Source organism: Triturus cristatus, chromosome 8, assembly GCF_964204655.1.
Source record: "Triturus cristatus chromosome 8, aTriCri1.1, whole genome shotgun sequence".
NCBI lineage: Eukaryota > Metazoa > Chordata > Amphibia > Caudata > Salamandridae > Triturus > Triturus cristatus.
This window is the reverse complement of record NC_140591.1, coordinates 302072677-302086953: the sequence shown is the minus strand read 5'-3', so window position 1 is coordinate 302086953 and position 14277 is coordinate 302072677. Positions and strand designations below refer to the sequence as shown.

General features: G+C 42.7%; 1 protein-coding gene across 3 annotated transcripts in view; it reads right to left on the bottom strand.

Annotated features, from left to right (window-relative positions):
* The window catches only part of IFT88 (intraflagellar transport 88), a 537246-nt gene that overhangs the window by 352892 nt on the left and 170077 nt on the right, over positions 1–14277 (bottom strand). For all 3 annotated transcript variants that reach the window (XM_085621562.1, XM_085621564.1, XM_085621563.1), the window contains exon 14: positions 521–607. In XM_085621562.1, the coding sequence (XP_085477688.1) occupies positions 521–607 (87 nt within the window). The remainder of the gene's footprint in view (positions 1–520; positions 608–14277) is intronic.

Sequence of the window (14277 nt, the reverse complement as noted above, 5' to 3'; positions counted from 1 at the left end):
CAAACCTCTGAACTAAACAAAATAATATACAACTGGGCATAACCAAGAAAGCTTGCAATGAAATGCGACCATGGGCAGGGAGAGAATTTATTTTATCTCTCCATGGTGTTCTATAACCATTACAACCTTGTGTGTCTGACGCCACAGCCTTTCACCACTAGGGTTCGCCTAAGGCAAACCTTTTTATGAGGCGAGCCTTTGGGCAGAGAAGATGTGAACTGAAATAATCTCTGCATGGGGTTCTTTACTGGTCACAATTACAAGTGCCCGCTTTCTCACATTTGTCCACTACTAGGGACCCCAGTCAAGTTATTCCGCTAACACTCATTTCCCTCCCCACTGTGACTTTACTGAGTTTGTATGCAAAAGTCTAAAAGACTGAATGTAAAAAGTACAGTAAAGACTCAATACAATTGTTCTGACAGCAACATTGTGAGTTAAAGTATCTAACGATCACAGCACATTTACAGACAGAAATAGATATGCTATTTAGTTCAATGACACAGAAGACAGATCCTACCAGTCATATCCTACAGCAAAAGATGTTTCAATTACAGGTGCTATCAGCTTAGCTGCCGTCATGATGTACTTTTCTGCCAAGGCTTTCCTAAGAAATATTTAAAAAAACAAATCATGTTAGTTAAAAATGCATATAACTAACAAAGTTCATAATTCGATCTCATTTACATAATGGCATAAGAGGGTCTGTATATAGGTGTCATTTATTGCCTTTGCCATTAGTGCATAAATACATTATATCATTACATTATATTTCATGGGATTCCCAAAAGTACCATTTGCCATGGAAAGCAGAAGAGATGGGCAACATTTAGCATCATTCTTGACCATTTTGTGGCTTGATGCATTTGCAGCCAGCCATTAGGGAAAAAATAAAGTCACTATACAATGCACATACTTTTATTCTGGTTTTGAAAATCAGAAGTTATAAAAAGGAAACCACTCACTTAAACCCAAAAATTTGACATCTGTGAACAAAATAACAATTAAGTATGGATAAAAGCAAAAAGATTGGCTAGAAGCTTCGAAAACATTTATGAAAGCGGTCATCTTGTTTACCTCATATATGACCATGTACAAAAGAATGTTCTCAATCACAGGAGCAATTAGAGTGAAGGTGTCCGTTTTACCCCCAAAAAACATGACACAACCTTGCAAAATGATGAGCAAGGTACAGCTGCTTTTCGTTTACTGGAAAAGGCCTGCCGACTGCAGAAAAACTGTTCTGATGTTCGTTAATGTTTGGAAGATGTAAAGAGAAAGCTGTAGTTTAGCATAGTATAGGCAAGTTCCAAAACTCATTTCAATCCTTTTTTGGAGTAGTACACGTCAATTTTTCATCTGGATCAACAAAACTGAGCACTGAGGTGTGGTGCACTGCAAGGGTCAGTTTATTCCCATTCTGTGTCAGTCTGTAAAAGTAGCCTGTGTCTTGACTACTTCATCTCCATCACTTCAGAGACCATTTTCACATGAGTATGGATGGCACCCAACTCATCTTCAGCCATCATTTACAATCTGCGTATTAGTTACGATTTGGAGGCTTTGGCAAACTCTTTGGCCATTATCCGTTGGTGGATGTTGGCCAGTTTTCTTAAACTTAACCTATTAAAAACAGAGACTGCAGACAACGACAAATGCAAGCCACAGGAGCAACATCCCCCATCACATGGCCTGCCCCAGCCAAAGTGTTCTGTGACCTTGACAGCCTCACAAACTTCGCATTTGACGCTAGCTATCCAAGGGGTCAAGATGCTCAATACAGCGTTGCTCAGCGGAGGCTTTTAAAAAGAGTTCATCCAAACATCGAAGTCCATTGAGAAAGTACTTTAGTTTAGTTCAGCTTGTTGTCCCCCAATTCCATTTAACTAGCATCACTAGTCACATTTTTCGATTGTCTCCAGCTAAATACAGCAGGTTAGCCGATCACAGGGTGCGAAAAGGACATACCGCCTAGCACAACAGCTCAAATGACCCTTTTTCAGAAGGCCCCAGACTTCCTAACCTCAATGGTTGACTGAAACACCCTCCACTCTGTCTCGATGCTGCTCTAATCGCTGTCTTCTTCTGGTGGCTAAGGCTAATTATGTGATCTATGGAGATAGGCCATTTTCTATGGCAGATTATGATACACAATATTAAACAATCTGCCTTCGAATCTTGTTTAATTAAAAAAAAATTGTAAACCTGGCTTTTAAATTAATGGTTTTCTATTGTTCTATTAACGGATAATAGATGATCTCCATTTAGCTGTGGTTTGACATCTTGATTTTTCTAGAATGCCAAGAAGCTTTGTGAAAGTGTAGTCTAAAAATAAACATACCATACCAGGTAAATTGATACGGCATAGATCTGCCTTCCTCTCTAGCCTGTTATGGCAGCTGGGGAAAGAGTAATACAAACAAAAACGTAACCCTAGTTTCCAAGTCCCGCCCAGGTTTTGTCAAGGGGGGCCCCCAAAGTTGACATATTGTATTGCGTCCAAGGGTGTGCAGACCGAGACTCAGCACTGCACGTTTATTAAAAATCCTTTTTTAATGTAAATCACAAAAACAGAAATCCACAGTGCAGCTGCACACTGGTTCAGTGAAACAGGGATTGGGTACAGGCCTGGCCAGACTCAGAGGCATATCTTCAGAGTGGTGTATGTGGTGTACTGGCGCTACTTAGGCCCTAATTCCAAGTTGTCGGAATCCAGGTGTTTTTTATCAATCAGATAATTAACAATATATTGGAACACATTATCTATCAGGTGCAATAAATAGCACCTATCACGAGTTTCAGTGGAATAACAAGTAGATTTTGGTACTTGGCACACTAAAATCTTCACGACACAGTAAGTGCGGTACACTTCTCCCTCATTAAATTCCGGCGTGTTTCATCTGCCGAAACGTAACGTATGGTCAGATAATTAACTCGTCAGGTAATTACTGGATGCAGCAAATACCACCCCACAATTATTAATTCTGACCCTTGCAGAAACAGGGATTTACTTACACAGTGGTTGGAAAACACCAACCTCCTCGCAATTGGGGCCCAAATCTTAGACACTAGCTAGCTCAACCTCAGAGCTGTGCAAATGCAAATCAAGCCAGAGCTGTACTGCATGACAAACTACTTCCCTAGAACACTTGACGCCCCTACAGAGATCTTGCAAAGCGTTCAGCCCTGCCATACACCTAACTTCCTGCTAATTCAGTAACAGCTCTTCCATCACTCCTCATTGCTTGCCATCTCCTTCCTACCAGAATTGCTTCCCTCCCACACTGGCCAGAATGGGAAACTGTCCACCAAATGTTAAACATGAACACTGATATTATGCATTACTGTATTTTCAGGAATTTCTTCTGAGCTGTTTGTTGTACCCATAGTATATGTGTCAGTTAGAAATAATGGAGATAAGTTAAGCTAGCTGTTTAGCATGCTGTTCAGTCCTGGTATTGGATTGCTGTTGGGGTGTCCCCGCATGATTTCGCAAGCATTCACCCTAGCCCTGAGATAATACCCAACAGCAATCATCCATGGGAATGATTTTAGTGCTTACAGTGCACAACAACCACATGTGCACACTTAGGACTTGTCTGCTTGAAGGTACTGAAAAACCTGGTGCGTAACTGTGATCTGGAGGTGCACAAAAAACATGCCTCCCTTTTTACATGGGACTGCCATCCATGCATCAGACCATAGACGCTTACTGGTGGAAGCCTTTTTTGGTTCTTTAGAACCAGACAAGCTGTTTTACTATGCCTGGTACTGGGTGAGAATCCTACTAGTGTCGCTCTCTAAGGTTCCACTGAAGTCCCATGACTGGGCCCTTTTCTGACATCTTGAGCGTGTGGTATGAGTACAAGGAGTATTAGGAGAGTGGCTTTATGAATATATATGACATGGGAGCCTATGACATCCAATTTGGACTAGATGGTATGTTCTTTTGTTTGGGTATGCAAAGATTTATTTTAGCCTGCAAACTTTTCCTAAGTTCCCGATTTTTAGCATTCGTGACACATTCCAAGCTCTACTTATTTTTTGTTTACATTTTTTTGTTGCTTTTTCTCATTTTATAGTACGTATCTGTTCAGTAGTTACATAACAATGCAAGGGTTTCATACCCTTCTTTTTGTTTTTCCTTTTTACATCAATAGGTAGTCTGAGCGGTCGTACATAACATTATGTTTCCATGAAAACAATTTTTTTTTTTTTTTTAAAACAGCTTGCAACATAACATTGATGTAGCAGGGTGCATATCACATTTCTTTCCTCTTATGTATAAAGAACTTAAGGTATTAATGTTGGGGCATCGTTCCAAACTACGCTACGTTGACATCCTTGTAGTTGGTCTATGTGCATGTGTATTGGACACAGCTGTATTGATGTGCGGGTACATGCCTCTGCCAAACTACTCACTACCTGGTAGATGGTTGTTCTGCTTCATGTTGTTGGACCTAGATGTATGTCAGCGGGGGGGGGGGGGCACACAGCCCTGTCACGCAGCGCGCTGTGCTGAGCCTATGCCTTATGCGCTAGATCGCCACGCGCTTAACACCGGCCGCTCTCACCTCCTGCTTCCCATCACTACATTTATTTGTTGGGTATGCCTATTGGGTATGCCTATTTGCTTGTTGGGAAATTTTTGACTCACACCCACATAATATTACTCACTTCAATACACCTCTGGCAAGGCTGTGGATCCAGAAACCGTAGTACACAGTCAAATTCTGAACAGGAACTGCACCAAGGGTGTTGTGCATAGGCAAACATGTATGCAGCTAGGCTGGGTACTAGAGGACTTGGGGCTGGGACAGGCCTTAAGCCAGACCCTGCAATCAGAGGTCAATGGATATGGCCGAAGTTCATGCACAGCTTGTTTGATCAAACAGACGTGAATGTAGGGATTGGCTGTAGGCCAGGCCCTGCAAGCAGAAACAGGCTGGGCACAGCTGGGTTGTTTGGGACACAGCCTGGACAAGACTATAGGAAAAGCCCTTCACACAGAAGGGCCATTGCACATATTTCAGAGCTATGTTCAATAGGGTTGGTTGGGATGGGTGGTTGATGCAGACAGGGCCTGACCATAGATTAGGACCTAAAAGCAAAACCTTATTTGTATACCAAACCAGATGGGACTGATTGTAGTAAATCATACCAAAACAAAATACTGAAAACCTTTGCTTGAGGTTACATTTGCTCATGTTAGATAACATTTGCTTATTTTAAAACAAACTTGGAAATTCCGTGAAAAAAACATTTAAAATGAATGCAAAAACTACAAACTACTGAAATTCCCCAGTTACAGCAAACTGTGTAAACTACATCTCACACCCCCTCAAACCATGTGGTGCTAATGATCTGAAAAATTACCTGAAGAATGATTTGACACTTGACATCACCAATGACTTGTCAAATTGTAATTAGAGCTAGAGGCCTGGTGGTATTTATTGTTTACGCATCCTATCTGTATTTGTTGATAGTTCCATTTTTTCTCATTTTCTCTGTATTTATCCATTTTTATTTTGAAAACTAACTAAGCTATTTCCACACTCATTTAACTGACAAAGATACAACCGAAATCGGATAAATGGTACATCACTGATGAGCAAAAATTCATATGAAAAAATTGGCATTGTAGTACAAACACAGGAACATCTGTCGGTTATTACATTTCCAATAGGAAACTTTCTCTCCACAAATACTGGTCTGGGACTCACTACCTTACTCTTTGTGAACCTTGTTTAATTCTAATACGGTATCTGTCAGTGGTAAATACTACTACTGGTGAATGTCTTACATGTTTTGACAACAGGCATTCATTCTCCCCACTCCCCCCTGAGGTGCAGCAACTGACTTGGCGCCAACCCTGCCAGCTGTCTCCGACAAGTGCGCCAAGGACGACGTTTCATGCAGCTTTTCAGCCTCCAAAAGCCTGGGAGGGCTGCCAGCACTTCGCAAAACAGCCAGCATCTCCCGTGGAGTAGCAGAGCTACTTTTCTGCATCCTGCAGGCACCGAAATGCAAGCTCCGGGTCACCGAACTGCTGACCCCTGGCATCACTGCCACAGCAGCCACCTAGGAGGAGCCGCTCTGTGCTCCCAGAGGTCAGCCCCGTCTCCCCAGCGATTAACGAGATGCCAGACCCTCAAGAAGCCCTCCAGCACCAATACCCGGGGGACCAGACTTCTTGCAGCAGCCAAGACTTGTTGGTGGTCCAATCTGGACACGAACCCCACTGAGACTGACCAGCCGAAGAGGTATGTCAGCACCACAGAAACCGTTATCCAGAGTGGCCCAGCTGTCCCGTTGTGTCCACAACTTCTGGTCGTCACCTATAGCACGTGCCTCTGACCGCCGGTACCAAACACCTCAAAGCACCTCTGCACCCGAGCCCCACACCCCAAGACCCGAGCTCAACTTTGAGTTTGGAACAACTGACCCCCTCAGTCTCTGGGTACAGCCTCTTTCTGCAACCTCTTCGAAATAGAGTTGCTTTGATTGACGCAACGCGCCTGACCAAAGACCACTGCACAAGAGTCCCATAGCCCGAGTCCAGCTGAACTGACTGTGCATCCCGGCTCCAGAGACCCTAAAGAACCAAGCCCCCCTTTGGGTTTGAACTGACTGGCCCCCAGTCTTGCTGGGAGCTACTTTTTACAGGTACTGATTCCTATTGACTTCAATGGGCCAACCAACTCCAAAAAGCACCTCTGCACCCAGACGCCCCAGAGCTGAGCAAGGTGACCTTTTGGAGCCATCTTGGACCTTGGCCCCTACTTACCTTATGTCCTGAAGGTGGTCCTGTAAGTCACTGACAAGAGGCCATATGCAGTGTATGTTCTCCCCCTAGGTTAACTTTACCATGAATACAGTATTGTCTATTTAAACACTGAAAACCTATTTTAAAAAGTACTTACCTGATTACGAATATCGTGGTGCCTAAAATAATATACAAATCCGTTATTTTAATAAATTGGTGTCAATTTATTTTTGAGTGTGTGTCCCATTTATTGTCTGTGGGCCCGATTCACAAGAGCAATCTGAGACACAATCCTAACTTTACAACTTTTGGTATTTACAAAGGGCATTTAGTAGTAGTAAAGTTAGGATTTTGTCTCAGTTAAACTTAAGTTTTGGTCTTAAGTGCAACTTAAGTAAAACTGAAGTTTAACTGAGACAAAATCCTAACTTTACTACTCCTAAACGCCCTTTGTGAATACCGAAAGTCGTAAAGTTAGGATTTTGTCTCAGATTACTTTTGTTAATCAGGCCCTGTTTGTAAAACAAATGCTCAAAACTTCCCTCTGATAAGCCTAAAGTTGCTTGCCCACACTACCACTAATAGATCACTTCGGGATTGTTAAAGCAAGTCTCTGTAAACCAATAAGGGTTGCCTGGACTCTCGAGACAGTGTACTTCATTTTAGTGCACAATATAGAGAGCCAGCTTCCTACAAGGCGGCAGAGTGAACCACAAAGTTGGAATGCAAGGAAAGGAACCAAGTTATGGGAATGTTGTCCATGTTCCGTACCTATAATCATTAAGTGAGCTATTACAGAAAGTCGATGTACACTTCTGAGACCACGGCTGAAATCTATGCGAAGACAGGCTTCCCTTCACCCACTTTCTGTGTCCCAGTCTAACAGGTCTGTCTGTCTGACCCTCTACACAGATTTCTCAGTTATGACCTCTCATTTATTTATTTAGTTACTCACCCTCCACTCTATATCTGATCCCTGCATTATCTCTATCTTTTTCTAATTTCAGTTTCCATGTGCTTTACTCTTTGCCTCTTGGCCGTATCCCCCTTCAAATCCACCCCTTTCGATTTATCTGACCAGCTGTCACGCCCTCCTTTATCTGATCTCCACCTCCCTTTTTCACTTTTTCACCCCACTCACTACTGGTCTTCCTCTGTCACCTTATTCGCAGCCTATCTTCTGACTCCTCAAACTCTTATATTTATCATCATCTTACCCTCCTTTCTGACCCATGCTTAATTTTGGGTAAACAAACAAATAAAATAGATGAAGGGACGCCCAATTTTTCTTGCTGTTGAATGCTAGGGTTGCAGGATATTAAGGACCGAATCAGAACAAGCTTTATTCGATTTTATGCGTGTAAAATCACAAAAGCAAACACAACAATTAAAAACATATCATCTTACAAAAAAGCTTAATAGCAGACATACAACTCAGACAAATAAAAGGAGGAGAAATCACGATCAAATCAGTGCCCCACGGAAGTAAGTCCATCACAGAATATCAAAAGCACATGTCCATGTGTCATTTAAAATGAAATGGTTTTTCTGATTCTCAACGTACTTTTTAAAAAGCAGGCAATTGCATTGGTAAAACATTATCTAAAAATTGCAAAAATAAAAACGCAGGTCGGAATTGGGTCCACCCCCTAATCTTACAATTGGCTAAATCCACCTCCTTCTTTCCTTTATGTAACATTTGCAAAATAGAACCACGTGCATTGATGATTGCAAAGACTGAATATCACAAGGACAACAGCATAGCTCTTTTGACCAATCATTTGTTTTGGGAAAACCTATCAAACGGTAAAAATTCTCAATTCTAAATCGGGTCAAAACATTGCTATCATACCCACTTAAATTATACTGAATATAGGCACGAATAGTGTGGGCAGTTAACATCAATTGATGCTGTTGAACTGTCGGTTTAGGTGCTTCTAAAATAAATCTGTTTGGCTCCAGGTGAGTCATGCAAATTCTTTTGAACACCTTCCTGGAAACAGAGTTTATGGATTCAAGAGAATTATAGTAATCAGGGTGCCGAAGATCATACATGGAGTTTTTTTATGTATTTTAGCCAGGCGATCTTAGTAGCCTGGTCCAGCTTCATGCTGTCCTTAATAATATCTTGGTTAAGACCAGTTCTGTTAGATGCCCAGATCCTGTGCCATAATAAAGCAGGCCGAGCTTTGATAATATCCGCGATGTATGGGACGCCTAATTCACTATGACAATTGTAGACTGAGGTACTAGCTGGAACCGCCAGGAGGAACTTTAGAAAGGCGTTTTTGACTCTCTGAATAGGTTGAGAATCCTGGAACGCCCACACACCCCATAGGTAGCTATACTCACACATTGAACTCACACAGGAGCAGTGCTGGTGGCCTTCTACCCATCTGTTTTGCAAAGTTGGCCACAGCTGCCGTTGATTTCATAAAAAATAAACTCCTACTTTTAACAGCCCGATGCCAGGACCCATTAGAGTCAAATAGAATACCTAAGTATGAAAATGTCTTGGTAGATTCTACCCTGCTACCCCCTATGGACAACCTCCTACATTTCAAGCTTCCTTTCCTATATAAGGTTTTGTGTATTAAGGACTGATTTTACCTCATTCCTCTTTCTTACACCACTATACTCTTCCTGTCTCTTTATCTCACTACCTTAGGTTTTTTTCATCCCTGAATTCCCACTTTGTCTCAGTTTTCCAGTTTCTCTTCACAATACTTCCATTTCTGACTTTCTCTTTAAGTCTCCAGTTCAAAGTGTCATGATGATCAAGCATTGGCATAGCCAATAGGTCTCGCCTTTGGGATCTTATAAGTGTTTAGCCATGCAACAGTTGATGTTGGTGCACCAAGTATATTGTACAGCATAACGAAATACTTATAAGGTTCCAAAGGCAAGACCTATTGGCTATGCCAATGCTTGTTAATACAGTGGGCGGGCCTTCCTTATGGTAGTGCACGAGGCAGGCCAGGATTGAGTTATAAATCGGGACAGTTGTACTGAAGAGCCTCTATTGTTGCCTCAGCACTGACATACGAGTTCATAATGCAAGTGAGGATAAAGGTGCTTTGTAGGAGCTCTAGGGCACCGCAGATGTCTCAGTACACTAGTGCAAGATGAAAGTTAGGAAAGAGGTGTCTTACGTGAGATATTGGTGCATGGTTCAGTTCACTATAAATTACGTTGTGAGAACCCTGTTATTGCCTCAGAACTGGGACCCACTGCAAAATGCAGGTCAGACTAGAGTTGCTCTGGGACAGATAGTTCATATTTTAATACTGGGTTAAAAGTGCATGATACAAAACAAAATAGAAGGACATTGTGAAACAATTAAATGAACATTACTTGAAAAATGATAATAGTCGATGGATGTATTTTATGAAGTACACGATAAAAATAAAAAAATCAGACTTTCAACACTCATTAGATTGAAGTTTGCAAATGCAAAATAGACAACTTCCCCAGCCCACAAGCAACGACACAACAGCAACAACTCACCTTAAAAGTATTAAAAAATACAATGAATACACACACTGGACTAGGCCAGAGTGCTATATCGAGGCTACTTATGAGTGTCGGATTTAAAGTTAAATAAACTGCCGGCCTTTACATTTGAAGTGTAGGCTATGACCCGGAGATAGAAAAGATGCGCAGGCCCCTAAAGTTGTAGTGAAAGTGTGAGATTTTCACGGAACAAGAGGTGGGAAGTGGTGTCTCAATGCCAGCACTAGCACGGCATCTGTGAACACACAACCACCATAGCTGCTCATAGTGACACCATCACAAGCCTCAAGTTTTCAGCTAGGAGCACTCTGCATATTGGGACCGGCAATTTCTTATTTCCTACCCCGACTAAGGACGCAGAAGCCCCAACTTAAAATCTACTATAAGTTGAAATGCCGTGTCTACTGTATTGCTCCATGTCTACAGCATGGTATGGACAGGCAGAAGTTACATTGTCTTTCTCAGGATGAAAAAGTCAAGAAGACAAAATAGGCTACTGCCGCTGAAATATTCAGCTACTGCTCTTGAACTGTGCAGAGAACTCATGTCAGTGTTTCTATCACTCATCTCAGAAGAAACCAGCACACGCCGCGAACCCGACTGCACTGTGATTACTCAGCAGGTCGGAATCTGTGGGAATGATGACTATATTTCTGAAGTTATTATTTCATGCTTCCAATTCCCGCTCAGAGCTGAGAGCCAGAGCCGCCTTTCGAAGTGTCCGGCTGCAAAGTTTGTGAAGGGACTCCCTCGGCTCCCTGGAATTGCCAAACTCTGAGTCAGAAAGGGGGGGGGGGCAGGAGGCAGGATATCACAAATCAGTTCAAGATGCTCCCCGCACCACCGCACGAGGGACCTTGCTCATGCAGCGTGGCGCGCGCTCATAGCACTGCTCACAGGCATGCTGAAGAGGGGATGCAGGGAAGGGAACGCGTACTGAAGAGCGAGAAAGGCGTGCGTGCTGGAGAGGGGAGACAGGGAAGGCATGCAGAAGAAGGGGTCAGGAAAACAGCGCTGAAAGGGGGGGCGGGGAGAAAATGAAAGGCGTGCTAAAGAGGGGGGCAGGAAAGGAGTGCTTAAGAGGGTCGGGGGCAAGTAAAAGGTGGCAGAGATCAACAAGTTGACAAGGGAGAGCGAGCGTGAGACAGGCAGTGGAGGAGCAAGAACAGATGGCCCCTGCACGCCGCTGCTTGACAGCTCTTTTCGAGCACTCGTACTGGCATCCACCTTGCAGGAGCGAACAGCGGCACGAGGGCCATCTGTTTTCAATTAGCGCACGCGCGCTGCTGCTCGTTCCCGCAAGGTGGATGCCAGCACAAGCAAGAGTGCTTGAAAAGAGCTGACCAACTTCTAAAGGTCATCTCCTAGAGCACCGCATGCGCGCTGCCTAGGCGAGACCTAAAAATCAGACTCACCAAACATTAGTGGCAAGGCACACCACTTTTATCCACAAGTACAAATCAAACACTACTTTTACCTCACCTCCAGTAAATTTGGAGACCCTTAGGCGTCTGCGAAATCAAGATGGTATCATCTGTGAATAATAATGCAGGAATAAGGGTTGTGCAGAGTTTCGGGTCATTTTTAGACTTTTTAAGGCAATTGATCATATCATTGATATAGAGTGAGAACAGGTTGGGTGCAAGCACACACCCCTGCCTCACTCCTCTGACAATGGGGATCGGTTCTGTGAGCTCTCCGTTCATTACCCAGCGGACTCTCACATAATTATCCTGGTGCAGCCTTACTATCTGGTTTAAAATATCTTCGGGCACTTGCTGATTTTTTGACGAGGCCCACAAAGGTACTCTGGGTACGAGGCTGAATGCTGTCCTTAAGTCAACAAATTCTATGTAGATATGACTCTCCCTTTATCCTTGTATATTTTCACAAAATGCACAGAAGTCTGAATACTTGATCAAGCGTACACGTGCGGGCTCTGAATCCAGCCTGATATGGTGTTAAAACATTATTGTCATCTATCTATCCGTTTAATCTGTTCAGAAGCTGTCTGGCATAGATGTTTTGTAGTACATCAATTAAACTAATGGGGCTATAGTTCCCTGGTTTTTGCTTACTCCCTTTTTTATGTATAGGGTCTATTTCAGCCCCCTTCCATGAGGTTGGGACTGGCGCTCCTGATTCTATAGCATTAGGGACCAGATTAACATAAGGTTCTTTATCCTGCTTGAACAAATCCCCTGGTAATTTATCTAATTCAGGGGTGTTTCCCTGCTTGATAGTAGCAATTGCCTGCATTGTTTCTTCCAGGCTAAAATGGGCTGTGTGCGGCATGGTATTTATATTCATAAGTGAGAAGCTTAGGGTCTGAGTAGAAGTTGGTAAAGTGTTCAGTCCAGGTTGCAGGATCTAAACAGTGCTCAGTGGGAGTAACTTTATCCTTGCTTCCATGAGCTAATATTCTCCAGAATACTAATATGCTATTGGATTTGGCCGCCTGGAGAAGATCACTCCAATTTGTTTCCTCCAAAACCTTTTTTGCGATAGCTAGTGTTTTCCTATAATTATTTCTGGCTCCCCTTATCGACTGTTCGCTCCCATGCTTTAGCTTCTCCAGTAGAGATTGCTTTGCCTTCTTGCAATCAAAGTTGTACCAGGGTTGCTTTTGGATTTAGTTATTGTTTTGTGTCTCTGAATTCCCCCAAGTAGCTCTGGTAAAAAGGGGTATTAGGGTCCTCACCAAAGATTGATGCACTGCCATTGTTGAGATTCCTGATGGAGTTAGTTCTACATAAGGGCCTACTATCTCAGCAAATGCCGTGTAGATATTGGTCATGGTCTCTATTTTATCTGTAATACGAGACCATTTGACCACTCTATAGTTGTTCCCTATAGATGGCTGTATTAATGATGGATTTAGGTTAGGTAGCTGTGCTTCTTTATCAAAATGCCCTGTTATTTCTAGGCAAAGGGGGCAATGAAAACTATCCTCTCTTGTATCGATCTTGAAGCCAGAGATCCTGTGCCAACTGTTTGTGCTATGCATAAAGTGGTCTATCTTTGATTGGGATCTGCCCGTTTTAAATGTGTATAGGGTAGAATTTTCGTTCTTATTGTAATTCCCCCTTTCCATTACATGCCCTTAAATCATGTTCTAAAGAAAACTGCATTAGCCGAATTGCAGCTGTAGTCCATGCTACCGACGGACCTACATCGAACTGGGGGAGGCCCCTAGCTATATCCTCCTCCTCTGTTATTGCTTCAGACCATTTATTGGTTCTTATGTACAGTTGAAGTTGCCACATACAATTACTGTATTGTGTGGTTTTGTGCAATCAAGAGCACTATTTAATAGATCTACAGTCTGAGAAACAAAGTTATATCTGTTTGGCTGATTATAGACATTAAATAGATGGAGATTGGTCTTGTCCTTTGTATCTAGACTCATGCCAAGTATGTCGTGTGAGTCTATGTTGTGAATGCTAATTCCCGTAGTCAAAGTTGTTTTGACCTAAAGTACCATCCCCTCTGATGGCCTACCACTCAGAGATGGAATTGCATTTTTGGAGTATGTTTTATATCCCAATTTAAGAGGTGGATCTACCAATCATGTCTACTGGAAGAGGCAGAGATGGAATTGCTCGAAATAGTAATGCCAGTCTGGGTCCACAAGCTTATATTTGAAACTTGACACATTCAACGAAATCATGGCTATGGCTATATGCTCTAGGGTCACTGCTCTAGGAGTCATAGGTTGACCTTTTAACCCCGCTTCGGCCACTGTACTTCATATTTGTTCTTCGCTGACTTTATCCTTTGTCAACTAACCAGCTTTGTCTTCCAGGTTCAGAGCTTTGGTGCCCACATGAATCTGAGCTCGTTCTGTGTTTGTATTTAACTGGTTTGTTTTACTTAGTCAGTCAACGACTTCAAGGTCTGACATACTTCAGTTCGGCACCTATTTCCACTTCACCTTTTTCTCTCTGATTGACCCATTTCTCCGCCTCACCTTCTATTCTCCACATCTCTCTTATTTC